The sequence below is a fragment of the Heptranchias perlo genome, chromosome 36 (genome assembly GCF_035084215.1).
Source record: "Heptranchias perlo isolate sHepPer1 chromosome 36, sHepPer1.hap1, whole genome shotgun sequence".
Taxonomy (NCBI): Eukaryota; Metazoa; Chordata; class Chondrichthyes; order Hexanchiformes; family Hexanchidae; genus Heptranchias; species Heptranchias perlo.
In genome coordinates this window covers 17833171-17855820 of record NC_090360.1, presented here as the reverse complement: position 1 = coordinate 17855820, position 22650 = coordinate 17833171, and the positions used below count along the sequence as shown (strand labels likewise).

Below are 22650 nucleotides of genomic sequence, written 5' to 3'. Positions count from 1 at the left end.
GGGGGAGGGTGGATGGAGGAGGCTGTCAAAGATTCATGAAGACAAGGACCCCTTTAAAGGTCACACTACTGCGGTGCTTTAGTGCACGGCCACAAATGAAGATCTGTTCTGTGTGTGTTTTTTCCTCCCCCTTACGGAAAGAGGCTATCCAGTAGGTGGTGCTGCCTGGAGTTAGCTTCACTGGTGGGCGAGGAGCAGAAGGGTGCTGACGGGTGCAAGACGGAAATTCCGAGAGACGAATTTTTAGGCTTTTTTTTTGTAAGCCATTAAAACATTTCTTTTTTTTTGCATTTGTAAAGAAATTTTGCTTTGAAGAGAAAGGAAGATGTCCGCGAGTTGTCAGCAGAGTGAATGCCGTGTAATCCCCACCAGAACAGTGCTCCTGAACGATGCAACGCAGCTACCTCACAACTATTGCACTACGCCGGGGGGCACGCTCTTCTCCACCACTCCTGGAGGTAAGTGGAGGGGCTCGAATGCAGATTCCTGATCAATAATGCAATCTCCCCCGGCTCTTGCATGCAATTTTATGCAATAAATATATCCCTGAAATGCAGAGCGGCCTGGTGCTTTGCAAGGTACGGATGTTGTTCTTTAACTCCCGTTTTTTTTTTAGAAGGCTTTAACCTGGTTGCGATTGGAAAAATAAATAAACCTCAGTGCAATATTCGCAATAAAATTCGGCCCTGTCAAGTTAACTAAAGCCTCCGCTCCCATTGCGCCGAATTGCTCGGCTGCATTTGCAAAAAAAAAACAAGGCTGCAGGCCGTTTCGCAAGAAGCTTAACCTCGTGCTGCCGAGCGGGGTTAACTTTTTAATATGTTATGTATTTTTGGCAAAATAAAGCAAAATTCGAAGTGTACCAGCGCCGAGTCGAAATTAATGCAGTCGTGCGAGAATGTTGCATATAATTTATTGCATTCGTTTTAAAAAAAAATGTATGCACGAAGCAGCACTTTAAATGGGTCTGGATTCAGTCCGGGGTAAATTTCCTCTTCCTGTGCACGGTGCAGAATTAAAATGCTTTTAATTCGTGTTTTTTTTTTTGCAATGCAAAAGGCAACTAATTAAAAAGGTAATGCTGAGTTTTTTTTTCTCTCGGAGGGGGAGAGATTGAGTGTTCAGACATTATTTTTTCTCTCTCTCTCAGGGTTGGAGTTCATGTTTTAGACCCGTGATCGCGTCGCGCGTAAACAGTGTCAGCAGCGCCCGCCCACCCAAAGGCAGATGTGTCCATTTAAAAGGATGGGAGGCTTTCTTGCTTGGTGATTGATTATTCCATGTCGTTGCTGTACGTTTTGCCTGGCTGGAGAGGGGCCTGTTTTTGATGGAGCAATAAGGATGACATTGAGTTGCCCCTAATGTCTCCCAACAAACAAGAATCAGCACAACTGCCCCTCTTTAGGGCACCATTTAAAACCAGAAAAAAATAGATGGTCCAATCAGACTAAAAGAAGCTCAATATAAGCCAAGAAAAAATGCAAAGGGAACCTTCCCAACTAAACCATAATGGTCCAGAATTTGCTGGAGTGGGGCATCTCACTGTTTGCCCCGTTAGACTTTTTCCCCTCACCCGACAGCTCGAAAAAAAAAAATTTTGCCCCTGGACGTGTGAGCTGGTAATGGGGCATCGGGGACCTTGGTGAACGGCAGGACCAACAGTCTTATCTCCTTAGCCAACGAAGTTTAAGGATTGAGGAAAAATCAGGAGCGATGGAGACAGAAAGATAAATAGGGAAAGTAAGATTGGATTAAGAGAGAGGGAAAGAGACAGAAAGGAAAAGAAAGAAAAAATATTTAAATTTTTTTTTGAAAAAGTCTCTAAGAACAATTTACTACCTGCAGGACTGAGACTCCACAGTTTAATTGTTCCCTTTCTGGGCCGGAGAGGTTGAGTGGCATTGCAGGAACATAAATCTCGTTGTTTAAAAGGTCCTTACGTTGTTAAGTACTAGCCCTAGCTTTCTTCGGTGAGTTTAATTGGCAATTAATGTGCAAATGCAGCAATTTCCTGAACCATTGCTGGAATCTTGGGTATATCTGCAGTTCAATCCACAATGGCCTTGTATCCCCACTGCACTTTCAATATAACTGCATGTTCTAGGCCAATATTCAGCGACGTTTTGAGTTGTTAGTTTTTTAGGTTGAATGTAGGGGGATCCAAGTCCTGAAAGCAGGAGAGTTAGTTTCCAGTAGGGGTCTGTAGACATATTTTCTGCTCTGCCCCCTCCCCCCCCCCCCCCTCCAATAAAATTTTGATTTTTTTTTTGAATGCTTGATTTGGTGTATCGTCTGTCATTTTGGAGCCTACAGTAATCTCCCTTTCAAGTCTAAAAGCATTACAGATATTTTAAATGTGAAAATCAAGTGGTTGTTGAGACTTAATGGGGGTTTCAGTTCCTTTCATTGGGAATCTGGCCCAGGTACATCATGTTAATTTGTGAACTGAAAGTTGATGCACTGGACACCTACAATAATCCCAACCAAGTGTGCAGTGTATATTCATAAGACTAAAGTGGCTCACTATCACAGCCATACCTGTCCAGAGAAAGGCAGGGATTACCTGAATTGAGAGTGTGCTGATTTAACTATTTTAAGTAAACTATTTTCTCTTGCAATAGTTTCAGCTGGTGGCTGCCTTCAGAACAAAACTGGAGAACTGATGAAAGGTCCCACCCAAGCACTAACCTGTCTTTTCCTTTTTTAGGTGCTGATCAACTTGCTGTACATTTTGAACATTTTCTGGTTTTAAATCCTTAAAATACCTGAAGTTAGAGATTTGTGTTGGTGATAATAGAGCATGAATGTTTAATTGTTTGTATGACTTTTTTTTCCCCCCCAAAAGGCTGTGGGTACTGGGGGTCAGTTGAAATTTTCAAGACTGAGATTGATAGATTTTTCTTGGGTAAGGGTATCAAGGGATATGGAGTTGAGGTGTAGATTACCCATGACCTAATTGAATGGCGGAACAGCCTCGAGGGGCTGAATGGCCTATTCCTGTTCCTCTACGATATTCCTCCATCCATTTTTTTCCATGAAAACTTCAACAAAAAATAAACTGGGTAATGTCTCCATTCCAGTGTATGTTCTTTTGACTCCCTGTCAAAAAGTTAATTTTCTTGTATTGGAAACCAAAATAATTATAAACGCAATCATTTTTATAAAACAAAAACAAGTGCGTGAAAATATGATGTGCAAGTACAGTCATCAGGAGCTGACTTGTTTCTAACCTGGATTTTGCAATCTATTAAACTTTTACTAACGTTACTCTTATTTCCCAGTGGATGATGTGGAGCCTCAGGCTCTCCATGGTCACTGCAAAGTAGTGAAGAGGCCACCACATAAACTGAAGACAGCTATCAAAGTCATAGAACATAACCGAGCATAGTGACTCTCACACAGAGCAACAGTCTGCATCACACATCGCAACAATATACTGCAGTAAAATCCATAATATTGGGAATCTGTAATCTTTTTTAATTAAGTAAAAGTCTTCACAACGCCAATCCCACTCCCAATTTTATTTCCAAACTCTGGCAATTCTGCAAGTGCCCTGACACAAGTGGTGAAGAGAAGCCAGTTAATGTATTCACACCAGAGACTATCCTCCTCGAGCAAAAATAATCTGCAACCAGTCTTGAAGAAAATAAGATAATAGCTGGTCGTGCCCCAGAAAATGCCTATAAAGAAAATGAAAAGCTTTTAAAAGCTGTATTTACTTATTTTTATATCACCTGATCCCCTGTGGCATTATTTGTAATAAGTTGGGTGATATGCAGTTATATAAGGATAGGAGTTTTTTTTAAACCATGTAATTCATGCCATCCATAACGTTACTGTGGCCTTGATGGAAACTTGGCTGAGGGGTGATGACACCTTGCTCTTTACTGAAGCTACTGCACCTAGCTATACCTTCCACCACTTACCCTTCCAAAACCACCACGGTGGCAGTGTAGCCCTTATTGCCAAATCTCACCTTGGTCTGTCCCCCTACTCCTCTGGCACCTTCTCCTCCTTTTGAGCACCTCACCTTTTTGCACTCTTCTCGCCTCTCCCTTAAAATCCTCCGCCGCCCACCCGAGCCCCACGCCAAGTTTCTCACCGAGATATCCTCACTGCATTCCTCCTTCAGCCTCTGCACAGAGCGACTTCTCATCCTCGGTGATTTCAACCTCCGTCTCAACTCACCTTGCCATCTCTCCTTAACCTCTCCCTCCATATAAACTCTCCTGCTTATATTCACAGCCTCGACCTTGCCTTCTCACCTGGCCTCTCTATTCCCATTGTCTCAATCACGGACGAGGCCAAATCCGATCACTTCCTTGTATTACTCACATCCATCTTCCAACCCCACTTCCTTCTGCATCTATCCCTGAAAGAAACTCTTTTCCCCCAAGTCACTTAAAATGGCGCTTTCAAACTCCTGACTGTCAAGTCTTTGGGCCTCCATTTGCCACAATACATCTGCAGCTATCGATCTGCTCACTCACCTCCCGCATTGATGCCCGTGTCCCCAGAAAAACCCCTTACACTCTCACCCTGGTACAGCTCCCACCTTCACTCCCTTCTGCCCCGCCTCAGCCCATCTGCTGCTGAAACCCTCATCCATGCTCTTGTTATCTCCAGACTCGACTATTCCAGTGCTCTCCTGGCTGACCTCCCATCTTCCACCCTCCATAAATTCGAGCCCTTCCTAAACTCTGCTGCCCATATCCTAACTCGCACCAAGTCCCGTTCACCCATCACCCCTGTGCTCACTGACCTACATTGGCTCCCTATCCAACTCCTCCATTTTAAAATGTTCATCGTTGTGTTCATATCCCTTTGTGACCTCGCCCCTCCCCATCTCGGTAACCTCCTCCAGCCCTACAATCCCCCAAGAACTTTGCGTTCCTCCAACTCTGGCCTCTTGAACATCCCCGATTTCCTTTGCCCCTCTATTGACGGCCGTGCCTTCAGCTGTCTAGGCCCTAAGCTCTGGAATTCTCATCCTAAACCTCTCCACCTCCGTCTCTTTCTTTTTAAGATGCTGCATAAAACCTACCTCCACCCATCCTAATGTCTCCTTCTTTGGTTTGGTGTCAATCTTTGACGGAGAACGCTACTGTGAAGCGCCTTGGGACGTTTTACTACATTAAAGGCGCTATATAAATGCAAGTTGTTGTAATTCACAATTTACTATTCTATAATAAAGCTGTGTCCCTTTAAAGCAACCTGGTTTAATTATTAAGTAAATCCAAGCATAGTTCGCTCAGAGTTTAATTGCTTGGTTAGCATTGCAAATTGTAAGATCCTCATTTTAATTTTTTCTACTTCTAGTTTGAGAGAAAGCAGCTTCTGATTCTGATAGGCTCACATCCTGTCGTCCAGCTAGTTTGGTCCTGACAGAACCAGATTGGCTGTAGCCTAACATCCTTCAGTTCTGCCCTGCAACCAATCTGGTTCTGGCAGGCTCCACTCTTGCCCTCCAAATGATCTGATCGCTTGATACTGGCAACCTTCAATCCAGCTAAAACTATGTTTTTCTTTCTTGTACACCGCTGACTGTCAGCATTCTAAGCTCACTGTTGGCATCTATATTTGTGCCAGGGCTGCGTGCTGGTACCCACTAGTTATACAAGGACCATAGATAGTCCACAGCAGGTGGAGTAAGTCTGTGTAGTGCGGGTAAAGATGTAGATAAAGCCATTCATCCAACTCCTGTGTCAGTATTTGGCTGGGGGCAGGTTATGTTTTAGAGGCAATTATGTGCTGCTGGAACATCTGCAGGGAAGCCAGAGACTACACATCTTTCAGACGTATTCAGAAACCCTGTGATAGGAAGGCCTCAACTACGAGTCAGAAAAATCAGCAGGATTATTATTGACTAAATCCACTCGTGCCTTCTGTAGCTGAGGGACTGGTCTAGTTTCATAAGCCGTTCATTTATCTGGACCAGTCTTTCAGCACTGCCGTTGTGGAGTATTCATTGTGCCCTTTGCCACCAGTTGGAAATGTAACAAGCTTTGGTTGCCAGCAATTGATATGAAGTTGAGATGAATAGCAGGTGATGGGACTCCTGTTCCATCCTCGTCCACTAATGGTCGACTGGTCACGTGGATCCATTCCAACGTGAAGCAGATCTACATGTCATCTAAAAATAGGAAAGCGTTTGGGTTACACCATCGCTCCCTGATCTGTTGGGAGTTGTGAACATGTGAAGCTTTCTCAGGCCTCCGAGCACTCCAGGAGAAACAGGTGGCCCATCTGTTAAAGACCCTGGATTGTGGAAGAGCAGAAGCTGTGGGAGTTTGTTTTTAGAACACTGACTGTGCCCAGTATCGATAAAGGGAAATGCGTCACATTGAGCCAGGGACTCTCGGATTGCCACGAGAATGGCAGAGAGGAGGGATAAAAGGGGACTGCAGATTGAGAGCGAGCTGCATAGCCAGAAACTGGAGTTGGTCCACTTGAAGGAGAAGGAAATGCTGGTTTTTATGGGACGAGAGGGCCTGTGGGCTTTGTTTTATCCTGTCTCATAGAATGATGTAGCGCAGAAGGAGGCCGTTCGGCCCATCGTGCCTGTGCCGGCTCTCTGAAAAAGGTATCCAATTCATCCCCCTCCCCTGCTCTTTCCCCATAGCCCTGCAGATTTTCCCCCTTCAAGAATTTATCCAATTTCCTTTTGAAAGTTAATATTGAATCTGCTTCCACCACCCTTTGAGGCAGTGCTTTACAGATTATAACAACTCGCTGCGTAAAAAAAAATTTCCCCTCTGGTGCTTTTGCCCAATTACCTTAAATCTGTGTCCTCTGGTTACCGACCCTCCTGCCAGTGGAAAAAGTTTCTCCCTATCTACTCTTATCAAAACCCCTCATAATTTTCAATACCTCTATTAAATCTCCCTATAACCTTCTCTGCTCTAAGGAGAACAATCCCAGCTTCTCCAGTCTGTCCACATAATCCTCAGCCCTTGTGCCATTCTATTAAATCTATTTAAATTAAGACCTTGAACACGGGTACAGGAGTAGGCCATCCAGCCCCTCGAGCCCGTTCCGCCATTCAATGAGATCATGGCTGATCTGTATCCTAACTCAATTTACCCGCATTGGCTCCATAATCCCTTAATACCCTTCACTAGCAATAATTTATCAATCTCAGATTTAAAATTAATAATTGAGTTAACATTTACTGCTTTTTGTGGGAGCGAGTTCCACACTTCTACCATCCTTTGCGTGAAGACGTGTTTCCTAACTTCTCTCCTGAATGGCCTGGCTCTGATTTTAAGGTTCTGTCCCCTTGTGCTAGACTCCCCCACCAGCGGGAAAAGTATCAAGCATATCAATTCCTTTCAGAATCCTCAATCAATCACCCCGTAACCTTCTATATTTCAGGGAATACAAGCCTAGTTTATGTAATCTCTCCTCATAATTTAACCCTTGGAGCCCTGGTAACGTTCTGGTGAAGCTGTACTCCACTCCTTGCAAGGCCAATATATCCTTTCTAAGATGCGGTGCCCAGAACTGTACACAGTACTCCAGATGTGGTCTAGTCAGGGGTTTGTATCTGTCTATCCTTCCCAAGGTGTGAATGAATGAGGTATCATCATAGTAAGTACAGCACAGAAGGAAGCCTTTCGGCCCATTGTGCTTGTGCTGGCTCTTTGAAAGAGCTGTCCAATTAGTCCCATTCCCTGCTCTTTCCTCACAGCCCTGCACATTTTTTCCCTTCGAGTATTTAGTCAATGCCCTTTTGAAAGTTATTATTGAATCTGCTTCCATCACCCTTTTCAGGCAGTGCGTTCTAGATCATTACAACGCGCTGTGTTAAAAAAAAAGTTTCTTCATGTTGCCTCTGGCTCTTTTGCCTCTCACCTTAAATCTGTGTCCTCTGGTTACCGACCCTTCTGCCACTGGAAACAGTTTCTCCTTATTTACTCTGTTAAAACTGTTCATGATTTTGAACACCTCTATCAAATCTCCCTTCTCTGTTCTAAGGAAAACAACCCGAGCTTCCCCAGTCTCCCCACATAACTGAAGTCCCTCATCCCTGGTACCATTCTAGTAAATCTCTTCTGCACCCTCTCTCTAAGGCCTTGACATCCTTCCTAAAGTGTGGAGCCCAGAATTAAACACAAAACTATAGCTGAGGCCTAACCAGTGTTTCATAAAGGTTTAGAATAACTTCCTTGCTTTTGTACTCTATGCCTCTATTATTAAAGCCCAGGATCCCATAAGCCTTTTTAACAGCCTTCTCAACTTGTCCTGCCACCTTCAAAGATTTGTGTATGTGCACCCCCACGTCTCTCTGCTCCTGCATCCCCTTTAAAATTGTACCATTTAGTTATATTGCCTCTCCTCATTCTTCCTACCAAAATGTATCACTTTACTCTTCTCCACGTTAAATTTCATCTGCCATGTGTCTGCCCATTTCACCAGTCTGTCTATGTCCTCCTGAAGTTTGTTACTATCCTCCACGTTGTTTACTACATTTCCGAGTTTCATGTCATCTGCAGACTTTGAAATTATACCCTCTACACCCAAGTCCAGGTCATTAATATATATCAAAAAGAGCAGTGGTCCTAATACTGACCCCTTGGGATCATCACTGTATACTTCCCTCCGGTCTGAAAAACAACCCTTCACCACTAATCTCTGATTTCTGTCCCCTAGCCAATTTTGTATCCAGGCTGCCACTTTCCCTTTAATCCTATGGGGTTTAATTTTGCTAACAAGTCTATTATGTGGTAATTTAACTAATGCCTTTTGGAAGTCCATATACACAACATCTACCACACTACCATCATTAACCCTCTCCATTACTTCATCAAAGAACTCAATCAAGTTGGTCAAACACTATTTTCCTTTAACAGATCCGTGCTGACTTTCATTTATTAGCCTTTACTTTTCCAAGTGCGAATTAATTTTGTCCCAGATTATTCTGTAAAAGTTTCCCCACCATCAACGTTAGGCTGACTGGCCTGTAATTGCCGGGTTTATCATTCTCCCCTTTTTTGGACAGGGGTGTAACATTTGCAATTCTCCAGTCCTCTGGCACCATCTCCTTATCTAAGGAAGATTGTGGCCAGAGCTTCCGCAATTTTCACCCTAATAGGTCTGATGCGTTAGGCTTGTTAAAAGCCTTAACGCAGTCTCTCTTTACTGTAATTTTTGTGCGCTCTTTGAACAGCTGAGGAGTTGGAATGGCAGCTGAGAGGGACCTCTATTTGCAAGTCGAATTTGACGTGTCAAGTGACGTTTATTGAATTTGTTTTAGGCACCCGGATTATTTACGATCGGAAATTTCTTCTGGAGTGTCGCCATTCCCCAGTTGCAAAGACCCCACCTCGTTACCTCCCGCACATCCCGGGCGTTACTACTCCCGGAGTTGCCGACGATACCAAGGCAGAAGCAAACAATGCCGGCCACTGTGATGGTAACAACCGTGAGGGGAAATCAGCCACCGGTGAGATTAGAAAATGGTTAAACCACGGAGTGACTGAAGTTTTAAACATAAATGTTAAATTGGAAGTGATGCGTTATAACAAGGACCATTGTGGATTAGCAGCATATAACTGCAGTTACCATGGTTACTGGTCCAGTTAGTGTGATCATAACTATTGTATTTGTTATTAGATATATCTGCACCATACTCGTGCATGTGTGTGTGTGCTCTTGTTTTGTGCCTGTGTACACTCGCGTTCTCTTATGTTCTCCCTCTTTCATGCGCACTCTCTTGTTATTATGATCATTGTTTGGAGGGGCGAGGAGGGTTAACTGGCCTGTATTACTTAGAGAAGCTTGGTCTCCATTTTATGAAATTGGCCACTCTCCAATCCTCCAGCTCACACCCACACTCACTAGAACCGTGAAATATAATTGCTAGGTCTTTGGCGATTGCCTTCCTCATCTCCCTTAGGATGTATCCCGTTGGGCCCTTGTGCTTTGTCTTCCTTGAGCCTAACCAACTTGTCTAAAATTGTTCCCTTTTGTCCATCGTAATATCACTCCACTCGCTCTCACCCACTTCAGGATTCACCTCCTCTCCGATATCCTTCTCTTTAGTGAGGACAGATGTGAAGTATTTATTAAATACTTCCACCATTTTGTGATCCTCTACTAATGGACAGTTTCTCCTCTTGGGAGTCCCACCTCGCTTTTAACAACTCTTTTGACTGACCTGTAAAATACTTCACTGTTCTTTTTGATGTTTTTTTGAAATTATTTCCTCATGCTCCCTCTTGGCTTTCGTCATTCCCCTCTTAACTACTTCTTATTTTCTTCTTTAGTTGGCCCCATGGTGGCTACTGTTTTACATCTACGTCGCAGCCGATGCGACAAAGTGCAGTGAGTTGCTCTGTGGAACTGTGCTGTGCCCGGGGTGTGTGTCTGCTCACGAGCTTCTCTGAAGCTGAATATGCCACGGGTCTGGCTATTCTAAGCAGCAGAGTCTCTGCATTTCCCACCGAGGTGCTCACAGCTGCAAGTGATGCTACAGCAGTCTCTCTTCCCTCAAAGCAGACCCCCCTCCCCAAGGTCAGTCTCACCTTTGAACTGCTGAGGGGGACCAAATGGTGTAGACCTTTTCACAGGAAACTGTTTGCCCCTCACTTCTCTACATAATCTCGGCTGACACTCCAATGGAGTGCTGCACTGTCGGAGATGCCGTCTTTCCGATGAGAAGTTAAACCGAGGCCCCGACTCCCCTCTCAGGTGGATGTAGACGAACCCATGGCACTATTTCAAAGAAGAGCAGGGGAGTTCTCCCCGGTGTCCTGGCCAATATTTATTCTTCAACCAACATCAGTAAAACAGATTATCTGATCGTTATCTTATCGCTGTTTGTGGGACCTTGCTGTGTGTAAATTGGCTGCTGCGTTTCCTACATTACAAGTGAGGACCCTTCAAAAAAAGTGTTTCATTGGCTGTAAAGTGCTCTGGAATGTCCTGAGGTCGTGAAAGTCACGGTATACATACAATCTCTTCTTTTTACTACCTGTCCCCTTATCGTCAGTGCTCCATGACCCAGCCGCTTGTGAATACTCCACTAACTTGTCGCATTGGCCGGGATTTTCCGCTCCCAGACTGCGATTTCTCCCACTCGCTAAAACAAACGGGCAGGAAAATCGCAGGCTGGGGTGCAGAGTATCGGAAAATCCCAGCCGGAGTGTGTATCCGTGGCCAAACGGTGTTATTTTCAGCGATGCTTGAGGTCAGTGAAGAACGCATGTGGAATTTAAATAGACACCATGAGCGATGCTGTGTACATGGCTCAGTGAAGGGCGGCCTTGGGGGCTGTCAGTGTGCAGGCTGAGGAACAAAGAACATGTACAGGCCTGCTGCCAAGCAGCTTGGCCAAACAGTTCGACATTGTGCATTTTGTCCCTACTCGAGGGAATTTCCTGCAATTGATTGACACCTGTGGCCATCAGAGCTCTCCGATTGTACTCTCTTTTGGCCGGCAAACAGCACAGTGATGTGACACAGGTTTATTGAAATTGATCCTTGGTCTAGATAGAATCCTAAAGGCCTACATCCAACACTGTGGATTCTCTGGTTGATTATTATTGATGCCTTATTCCCAATGCTACCACAGCAGTCATCAGCTAACCAGGCACAGACTGGGGATTAACCCCTGACCTTCCTGGGCTGTTGGCTGAGACACAAAGTGGGATTTTGTGATTAACCCGTTTCCTTCTCTCTCTCTGGTAAAACACCAGGTTGTGGTTTGGGTACTTGCTTTTTAAATAACCCTCGGTTAATAAAAAAAGGAAGTCATTCTGTCACTTCACATCTCTCCACAGCCCTGCACCTGTCTGTCACTGCAACCTTCTCTAGCCATGCATCCCCTCTCACACCCTCTCGTACTCTCAACTCCCTTTGCCCCAGTATTAGTGGCCGCGCTTTCTGCCCTGCCCTCTGAAGCTCCCTCTGCCTGTCCACTTCTCAGTCTTCCTTAAAAAAACCTCCTCAAGAACCCACCTTTTGGATCCAGCCTTCAGTCACGTCCCCTAGAGCTTCTTCTCAAGGCTCAGCACCTGCTTGATGTACCTTGTAAAGCACCTTGGGACATCTTGTGTGTTAAAGGCATTATATCGATACTTATAGTTGTTGAAACTAAGCTGTCGTCCAAGCTCGTTATGTATTAGTGAGGGCAGTTTAGTAAAGTTTCCCTAGTTATGCTGTTTCCTGACAGCAGGACTGTGACTATTATGTGTTCGTATGTGCCCGTGCAGTCACATGCAAGCCTCGATCTTGGCTCGGCGGTAGTGCTCTCGCCTCTGAGTCAGAAAGTCGTGAGTTCAAGCCCCACTCCTGGACTTGGGCTCAAAATCTAGGCTGACACTTAGTACTGAGGGAGCACTGCACTGTCTCTCGGATGAGACGTTAAACCGAGGCCCTGTCTGCCCCTTGGGTGGATGTAAAAGATCCCATGGCACTATTTGAAGAAGAGCAGGGGAGTTCACTCGATGTCCTGGTCAATAGTGATCCCTCAATCAACACCTAAAACAGATTATCTGGACATTAATCTGTTTGATGTTTGTGGTGCCTTGTGTGCCCACATAAAAAGAGAGACTTTCATTTATATAGCGCCTTTCATGACCTCTGGCTGTAAAGTGCTTTGTGACATCCTATGAAGTACTTTCTTGAAGTGTAGTCACTGTTGTAATGTAGGAAACGTGGCAGCCAATTTGTGCACAGCAAGATCCCACAAAGAGCAATGAGAAAATGGCCAGAAAATGAGTTCTTTTTTAGCGATGTTGGTTGAGGGACAAATATTGGCCCAGGACACCGCCCACAGTGCGTGTCGGTGTAACCAGGTTGTGTGGTTGATTCCTGGCTTAAGCCTCGGTCTGCTTGGTGGTGCTTTTCTCCCTTTGACTCAACATGTGCCTTCTCTGATCCCACTTCAAAATAGTTTACACACCGAAATATTGACCGTTGACTCTCGGCTTCCTTTTTCCAGGGGAGGATGCTCAGTTCGAGATGGACATCTAAGCTCTCCACACGTTGACTGCAGACTCCACTTCTCGACGACTTCAATGACCCGGCTCGTGGTTCCAAACACACAGGCCTTCGCAGTGGTTCACAAGCTCTCCTGAAAAACCTGCCAAAAAAAAAAAAGTTACGCCAATAAGTTTTGCCTGTGGCCTGCGGTCAACCCTGCAACATTTACACTTCGTCCACACGACCTTAAATCATGTTTTTGCAGCGAAATAAGTTGGTCCTAATTTTCTACCGGATTCTTGGAAATAATGGGGAAAATCGCCTTTTTTGTGAGAGAGAGAGAAACTTGAAAGTTTTGTTAATGGACAAAAGAAAATTATTTTTTAAACTATTTGTACGCAAAGCAATCTTGAAGCAGTTCCCATAATGTAATACGGGATATATATATAGCAGCTGAGAATAATGTTTCATTTTAAATTGAGTTTGAAAGGGGTTTTGGTATGAAGCCATTATGTTGTACTCTTTTTTTTTTAAAAAAATTTTTGAGACGATGTGGAATTCTGTTAGTTTTGCGGAAACCCACGGTGAGCTCTTTACTTAACTCTTTTAATTATAATCCATTGAATTCCCAAGCCACCAGTTTTTTTTTAAAGCTAACGTTCACACCTTTTATTTTAAACCAGTGGGTTTTGTTGATGAAAGTGCCTGTTTCTTTGACCTTTTCTGCTGCCTTGATGCTTTTCCACGGCTCCATCTCCATATTCAAAATGTGCCACATATCCCAGTGCGCGTCACTCCTGTGGATAGGATACCAGGCAGGTCCTGGCAAGACGCAATTAAATAAGCGTCTTGCACCCGAGTGGGAAGAGCGTAGGTTTATGTAAGCTTGGTGAAGTCCATAATTAATAGCAGATCACACTGGGACCCGTGCGATATTGTGTTTATACAGTGGCCAACTAATTGTTAAATTTGAAAACCTTTTTTGTTAGCAGTGAAAATGAATGGGCCTATCTTGTATTTATTTAGTGGGCATAATAAGATACTGTAATTGGTTGCATTGGGTTGGTGCTATATACTGCCAGGCTGGGTCAGGTCCTGGAGTGTGTGGAGATTACAGTATTTGTCCTTTCCTGAAGCATTTCATGTAACATTTTCCACATTTAAGTGTTTGGGTTGGTGAGTTTTAGCGTTTTATTATTCTTAAATTTGACTGTCAGGGTAAATCACGGCCAGCGATGCGAAACCTGGTCGCATGGAGGAGCTTCCGATGGTCAGGTGTTCATAGTTGGAAGATGTCGGCACCACACTGCCATTGCCTGTATCGGGGCTGCCGGGATACAGTCATTGAGTTAAAACTAATTCTTGATTTTTAAAAAAACCAGGAGAAGCTGGAAATACACTGCAGATCCGCCTGCAGCGGGAAGCAAGAGGTGGGTTCATAATTGGGGTTGGGGGGATGGTGGCTTCTTTGGAACTCTGATCGTAGAATGTCACAGCACCGAAACAGGCCATTCAGCCCATCAAGTCTCCACCGATGTTTTCTCCCCAAGCGAGCTGTCTTATCCAATCCCTCTTTCCTCGCTCCCCATAATCTTTAATATCCCTTTTTTTTTGAAGGAACTAAATCTCTTTCTAAAAGAATTTATGAACTCTGCTTCAACAGTGGTTTGTGACAGAGAATTTCACATTCCAATCACTTTTTTTAAAGTTATATATAAAACAAATTCTCTAGCTTCCCCAGTTGAAGACTAGCCCCCTGGAACCTTGATCCGTCTTTCTCTTTTTGCAGGTACTGATCGACGAGCTGCTTGTTTCGAGCATTCTGTTCTTATTTGTAACTTCCAGCGGGTACAGTTTTTCTTTTGATGATGGGGTTTGCAGCACTGCATTGCTGATGTAAATTGCAGAATTTAACACTCGGAACAAATTAATAAAATCAGATGCTCGGGTAATTTGAGGCTGGTGGAAATCAACTCAAATGGCAAAAGGAACAAAATTGTGTGAGAAATTATGGATTTTTTTTTTGGTGGGACCGATCGAATTTTACTCCAATAACCAATATGAGGGACCCTGGCCACTGTCACACTCCTGAATGGTGTTTGCGCTACTTTATTGATTGAGGCCTGTTGCTTTCCAGCATCATTTTGTGCCTGTTTGGACTGTTTTCACCTCAAACACAAGTAGATGTCAACTGATTGTCACAATCACTCGGACAGAAACCAATCTCAAATTTTTGTTTGATTTTGAATTCTGATTTTTACTTCCCTCTCCTGCAAAACCCCCCCCCCAAAACCAAGGTAGGGGCACTGAGCCAACTTTAGTGCCCCTACTGCCTCCTTGGCTGAAATTGGCTAATGTGGCACAGATTGGGCATCGTACCTGGGACCTTCCTGCAAAGTGTAGCTTGTGACAGCCCAGATCAGGGCTGCCCCCTGTGCACAGATCATACTGGCCCTGCACCTCGAACTAAAGGCGGCCTTCTTGTACCCGAATAGAGTCGGGTTGGAAGAGCCTCCGTCAATTTGCGGCTTTATCCTCCTGATGAAGTCGTTGTTTGATTAAATGTGGGGTGGCATTCATTGGATAGCCCCACTACTTCCTGTACCACTACTGCCATGGGTTTATCTGTACTCACTAGTCCTCCCTGTATGACGGGGAGGACTGTTATATCTCTCTCCTCCCTCCCACCCACCCCCAGTGTTCACTCCATTTCCTCCCTGAAAGTGTTGATGTGCTTCTACAAGTGCTGACAGCCTTAGGATAGTGAGTACGTAGAATGGCCTTCAGCACAGAAACAGGCCATTCGGCCCAATAGGTCCATGCCTGCGTTTAAGATCCACATGAGCCTCCTCCTTCCCTACTTCATCTAACCCTATCAGCATATCCTTCTATTCCTTTCTCCCTCATGTGTTTATCTAGCTTCCCCTTCAATGCATCTATGCTATTCACCTCAACTACTCAGCAAGTCATGTGACTACAGACTGATGGCAGCCAATCCTAATTCCCCCCTACAAGCCATGTGGATTTTCTAATGTGGTCATGTGATTTAAGAGTAAGTCAATTTTCTTTCCACCTTTTGGGCTCAATAAAGCCAATTGTAGGTCCATATCCCTGCCCCCTCCCCCAGCATTGTCGGGTAGAGATTAACCAACTTGGCACAAACCTTGTGGGACTTCCCACTTCCTTTGAATTCTGCACCACTGTAACACTCAATGACCCATCAAGGCGGCTCTTAAAATTAATATGTTGTGTAATTGTATCTCCTCCTGGCGTGTCTCAGACCAGGATAGCTCCAAGCTCAATTGCTCACTGTGCGGAGTTAGCTGGCCTCAGCTAGAGTAGTAATTATGGGAGCCCGGTAACTAATATCGACATTCTTGGACTAGAGAGAAGGGGACAAAATAAAGTTTACACTCCTTGTTGCTATCCAGTGGTCCCTGGTGGTTGTGTGAGAGATGAGGATAGGATCAAGGTTGGCTGTGCAGCAGGTCGCGGTCTTAGGTTTGTACACTGAAAGTCCCTTGGGTAAATGATTGCTTCCACAATGGAACCATACTTCAATCATCAAGAGGAGTTCGAAAGGGGAAAAAAACGTGTACCAGCATCACGCGTATCCGACTGTGTACCATTGGCATGTAATGAGTACACAGTACATGGGCCAGGTGTGCACGTGGGTAGCAGCATGTGGGCTGTGTACATCATCATGCTGGGCTAGAGTCTTAAAATAAAAGTTAACACTTCCAGCTCAGTCACAGGAGGAATGTGCAGGTCGGTGCTGGTAAAGCCACTTCAGTAAGAATATGGGGAAGTGCCCGGGGGGTTAGCTCAGTCGCTGCTACAATCCCCGCTGTTGACTTCCTTTCACCCCCTGACGGATTCTAACTGCGTGAAGTCAGAGGTCACGGCTTTTGGCAGCGAGAAAAGTTGATTTCCTTAAGACTTTAGACGCGCATCACTTATGGAGGTTATCAGGAACTGAGTGTGTTTGCCTGACTCCCGTTTCCTACTGGAAGTAGAGCACGAACAGATAGATTCCCACCTACCCATCATTGTCACCAGGTTCAAAGAGTCATTGAAATAGTGTCCACTGTTTCAATGTGAAAAGGATGCCCAGTCCCACTCATTCTGATGGTGACACTTCCATTCTGAACCACTCTCCTCTCCTCATCAAATCACATCTGTTGGCAAGTTATCTGCAGTTGGGTGTTGCTCTGGGTATGTTGGTACTACCCGGATTTATCAACAATGGCAAAATATTCTTTGTATGGAACAGTGTTTCCAAAAACAATAAACTTTATCCTTTTATATTGTGTTCAGAACCTGAGTGCAGTTTGTTGTGATTTCAAAATAGTTTTTGGAGCTGTTCAAATTTAATGTGTTATTTAAAAGCACGGAGTTGGTTGAGCCAACAGATTGGAGACCAGAGGATCCTTGGCTTGAATTATGGCTGGCTTCAATCAGCATTTCATCCTTCCATGAAGTTTAAAAGGCATCACATCAGGATAAGAACAGGGAACATGGGAGACTGCAGAGGCTTGGGCAGGGCTTGATGCCAGTGTCACAGGCATGGTCTTCAAACATTCCTGGCTGTTGGCAATCAAAATAGACACTGGCAGCAGCTGGATAAGTTAAGTCTTGCTTTCTGTCTGTCTGTGTGTGTGTGTGTGTTGTGGTCTTCTACAAATCCTGATGGCTAGTTTTTAAAAACTACATATTCTGGATGAGAGACTACTCACTGGCAATGGACTTCTTTCCATCAGTGGGCAGATGCACCATAAAGGGGAATGCTGACCCACAGAGAACAGGAAGGTGCCAGGTTTGATCTCTGGCTTTGTGCTGTGGACAATGGAGGTTACAATGCTGGCAAGGGAGGGGGGAAATAACAACCAGAGTTATAGAGTTCCAGATTACCATCCAGTGATGGCTGCATATAGTGACACCACTATTCCTGGCCAGACTGGAGATGATTGAGTAAATCCCTGGTAATCACACCTGGAGACCACACTACTGTAAGTGACTGGGATTGATTTTATACAAATAATTTGTATTATGTAACTATCCTCCACTCACTGCATTTTTCTTGGAGAAATTACCCTACTTTTATCAGGAGACATTGCTGTAGTTTTTGGTCCTGAGTTCCATTTGCTGTAGTTTGTCGAGACTCTTTTCAAATAGACTCTAGACTGCTTGATGTAGTGCACTGTTTAAATAGACTCTGTTTGCTGAGTAAATAGACTTTGTTTGCTGTAAGAGAGACTGTTTGCTGTGAGTCCTGCTATAAGTCCTGCCCCACCTCCAACTCATTGGCTGACACAGTGGTGTCAATAGATATTCTGTCCAGTGACTCCCGCTGGATAATATGCATGAGGATGTCTGGACAGCGGGAGAAGGATTAATAAAATGAACCTGTTTTTACATTGTGATGCCTTCATGGTTAAATAATATCAGTGCTTAGTGCCCAGACTTTAAAGAAAACACACATTCTTGGACCAGTGAACTCAGTAGACCAGCATCTTCTGGAGTGAAAAGGGGAAGGTTGATGCTGATAAACTTTTTAAAGGGGGCAGTGCTGTCATATTGGGGAGTTTCCCCACAGATTTTTTAAAATTCCGTTTTACAACTTGGGGGATTTGATCTCAGACCCTCTGGATTGCTGGTCCACTACCATAACCACAATACTATTATAACCTAATATTGGCCAGGACACTGGGAAAACTCCCTTGCTCTTTTTTGATTAATGCCATGGGTTCTTTTACATCCACCTAAAAGGGTAGGTTTAACATCTCATCTGAAAGACAGCATCTCCAACAGTGCAGCACTCCCTCAGTACTGCACTGAAGTGTCAGCCTGGGTTATGTGCTCAAGTCTCTGGAGTGGGATTTGAACCCACAACCTTCTGACTCAGAGGCGAGAGTGCGACCACTGAGCCAACTCTAACACCTTATGGGGAGTTTATAGGCTAGATCTTTCCCAAGGACTGTAAATCAATGCCATCTTCATTGCTTATGGATGGTCAGCACGGCTCATTGGTAGCATTCTCGCCTTTGAGTTAGAAGACCATGGGTTCAAGCCCGCTCCAGGACTTGAGTATACAATGTAGACTGACATTTCAGTGCATTACTGAGGGAGTGTTGCATTATCGGAGGTGCCGTCTTTCCGATGTGGTGTTAGGCCAAGACTCTGCTTCTTCACATTAATGTAAAAGATCTCATGGCATTTTTAAAGAACAACAGGGCAGTTTTCCCGGAGTCCTGGCCAACATTTATCTTTCTATCAACACCCCCAGAACAGATTAACTCGACATTCATAAGGTAATGGATTCAAGTCCCACTCAGTCTTCAGCACATTGTCTAGGCTGACACTCCAAAGCAGCACTTAGGGAGTGCTGCACTGTCGAAGGTGCCGTCTTTTGGATGAGACGTTAAACTTGCCCTATCAGGTGGACATAAAAGATCCCTTGGCATTATTTGAACAAGAACAGGGGACTTCTCTTGATGTCCTGGCCAATATTTATCCCTCAACCAATATCACTAAAAACAGATTATCTGGTCATTTATTTCATTGCTGTTTGTGGGATCTTGCTGTGCGCAAATTGGCTGCCACATTTCCTATATTAGAACAGTGACTACACTTCAAAAGTACTTTGTTGGCTGTAAAGCGCTTTGGGGCGTCCCAAGATCCTGAAAGGCGCTATATAAATGCAAGTTTTTTTTCTTCTTTCATTTATTTCATTGCTGTTTTAAGACCAAGCTGTGATACCTTATTTGCCTATAAAAAAAAACTTGCATTTAAATGGTGGCTTTAACGTAATAAAACGTCCCAAGGTGCTTAACAGGAACGAATTCGGACACAAATCAACACTGAGCCAAAGAAGGAGGTATTAGGACAGGTGACCAAATGCTTGGTAAAGAGGCAGGTTTAAAGGAGCATCTTAAAGGAGGAGAAGAGAGGAGAAGTGATAGAGGGAATTCCAGAACTGATGGTCCTAAAAACAATACTGCTTACACTTTAAAAGTACTTCATTGGCTATGAAATGCTTTGGGAGATCTCGAGGATACGATAGGTGCTAAATAAATTCCAGTTTGTTTGTTTTTCGTTCTAAAGACTCTATATCTGCTGCAATATAAACTTTCCAATGTAGAATACACAAAAACAGGGAGAGGGAGGGAAACTGGCTACAATATTTTACTCACTCACTTTAAGAGTTATCATCATACACAGGGGAGATGGTTCAATACCCTTAATGCCATGTTCACTCGCATTTTCAACCTGTGATTGTTTTTTTCTGACACTGTCTTTCCCAAGTTATTGCTGTCTGGGACAGTCCAAAGCCAAGGCCTGGTTCTACCACAATATTAGGATTCTATCTGGTCAGATAATCTGGTCAGGTAATGTCTGAATACCCTGAGTAATTCAAATATGAATTTCAACCATCTGTCTTTCTCTCCGTATCTATCTCTCTTTCCCCCTTTCCCCCTCTCTTTTTCTCTTCGCCTTTCCCTCCCTCCACATCCCTTCCTTCCGTCAACCCGTCCCACATTCCTTCCCCTCCCTCCTGACATGACTCAAACTAAAAAAACTTGGAACGGGGCAGAAATGGTATTCTATGAGGTAAATTGCTGGGATTGCAATGCCACCACAATCAAGGAGATAAATGCTGTTTTAGCAGGTGTGAGAAATTGAAAATATCAACATTTACTGCCAATTCTGATGTGTAAATCAATGTCAAGACACTTTAAGCTTCTGAATCATCATTTTTTGGTGAGAGATTTGGGTGAATTTGTCCAACAGTTAGAAGTTCTACCAGTTACCTTAGCAACAGTGTGCGTAAGGAAGCCTTGTGATTTCATACTCTTATTATTGGAGATATGTATCTGTACTCTCCAGTTATTGTTGTGTCGTTACACTCCAGTTAGTGTGAATATTTAATGGTCATTCCATTTACTGTGGATATTTATAGGTACTCCCAGTTGTTAAATCTGTGTTCAAATTTTTTTTATTTTAGATGGGTGATGCCTCAACACATCTGCTACTGAAACCCTCATCCATGTCTTTGTTACTTATAGACTCGACTATTCCAATGCACTCCTGGCCGGCCTCCATCTTCAACCCTCAGTAAATTTCAGTTCATCCAAAGCTCTGCTGCCCGTATCCTAACTCGCACTAAGTCCCGTTCACTCATCATCCCTGTGCTCGCTGACCTACATTAGCTCCCGGTTCGGCAAAGCCTCAAATTTAAAATTCTCATCCTTGTGTTCAAATCCCTCCATGGCCTTACCCCTCCTTATCTCTGTAACCTCCTCCAGCCCCACAACCCTCCAAGATCTCTGCGCTCCTCCAATTCTGGCCTCTTGTGCATCCCCGATTCCCTTCGCCCCACTATTGGCGGCTGCGCCTTCAGCTGCCTAGGCTCCAAGCTCTGGAATATCCTTCCTAAACCTCTCCGCCTCTCTACTTCTCTCTCCTCCTTTAAGACACTCCTTCAAACCTACCTCTTTAAACAAGCTTTTGGTCACCTGCCATAATATCTCATGTGGCTCAGTGTCAAATTTTGTCTGATAATCGCTCCTGTGAAGCGCCTTGGGACGTTTTACTACAAAGGCGCTATAGAAATGCAAGTTGATAGAATTCCTCATAACATGATAGCATTCCTCATTAAGATGGAGAGAGAAGTAGTTGAATCCGAAACTAGGGTCCTGAATCTAAATAAAGGAAATTACGAAAGTATGAGGTGCAAGTTGGCTGTGATAGATTGGGGAACTTTACTAAAAGGGATGACGGTGGATAGGCAATGGCTAATATTTAAAGAACGTGTGCAGGAATTACAACAATTACTCATTCCTGTCTGGTGCAAAAATAAAACAGGAAAGGTGGCTCAACCGTAGCTTACAAAAGAAATTAGGGATAGTATTAGATCCAAAGAGGAGACATATAAAATTGCCAGAAAAAGCGGCAAGCCTGAGGATTGGGAGCAGTTCAGAATTCAGCAAAGGAGGACAAAGAGATTGATTCAGAGGGAAAATAGAGTATGAGAGTAAACTAGCAGGGAACATAAAAACTGACTGCAAAAGCTTCTATAAATATGTCAAGAGTAAAAGATTAGTGAACACAAATGTAGGTCTCTTACAGTCAGAAATGGGGAAAGTTATAATGGGGAACAAAGAAATGGCAGAACAATTAAACACATACTTTGGTTCTGTCTTCACAAAGGAGGACACAAATAACCTCCCAGAAATGTTAGGGAACCAAGGGTCTAGTGAGAGGGAGGAACTGAAGGAAACCAGTATTAGTAAAAAAAAATAGTGCTAGGGAAATTAATGGAACTAAAGGCTGACAAATTCCCAGGGCCTGATAATCTACATCCCAGAGTACTAAAGGAAGTGGCCCTGGAAATAGTGGATGCATTGGTGATCATCTTCCAAAATTCTATAGACTCTGGAACAGTTCCTGCAGATTGGAGGGTGGCAAATGTAACCCCACTATTTAAAAAAGGAGGGAGAGAAAACACAGGGAATTACAGACCAGTTAGCCTAACATCAGTAGTGGGGAAAATGCTAGAGTCTATTAAAAAAGATGTAATAACAGAACACTTGGAAGGCATTAACGGGACTGGACAAAGTCAGCATGGGTTTATGAAAGGGAAATCGTGCTTAACAAATCTACTGGAGTTTGTTGAGGAGGTAACTAGTAGAATAGATAGGGGAGAACCAGTGGATTGGTGTA

At 44.0% G+C, this 22650-nt stretch overlaps 1 protein-coding gene across 1 annotated transcript; it reads left to right on the top strand.

The window, feature by feature from the left end:
- Window positions 1-125: 125 nt before the first annotated feature.
- Window positions 126-17246, top strand: eif4ebp2 (eukaryotic translation initiation factor 4E binding protein 2). Its single transcript, XM_067972657.1, has 3 exons — window positions 126-458; window positions 9257-9445; window positions 12947-17246. The coding sequence occupies exons 1-3, from the start codon at window positions 326-328 to the stop codon at window positions 12976-12978; spliced, it is 354 nt and encodes a 117-aa protein (XP_067828758.1). The 5' UTR covers window positions 126-325; the 3' UTR covers window positions 12979-17246.
- The last annotated feature ends 5404 nt before the right edge of the window (window positions 17247-22650 follow it).

Coding starts and splice junctions, on each gene's coding strand:
- eif4ebp2 (XM_067972657.1), top strand. CDS start 326: ATGTCCGCGAGTTGTCAGCAGAGTGAATGCCGTGTAATCCCCACCAGA. Junction 459..9,256: donor CTTCTCCACCACTCCTGGAG/GTAAGTGGAGGG, acceptor AATTTGTTTTAG/GCACCCGGATTATTTACGAT. Junction 9,446..12,946: donor TGAGGGGAAATCAGCCACCG/GTGAGATTAGAA, acceptor TCCTTTTTCCAG/GGGAGGATGCTCAGTTCGAG.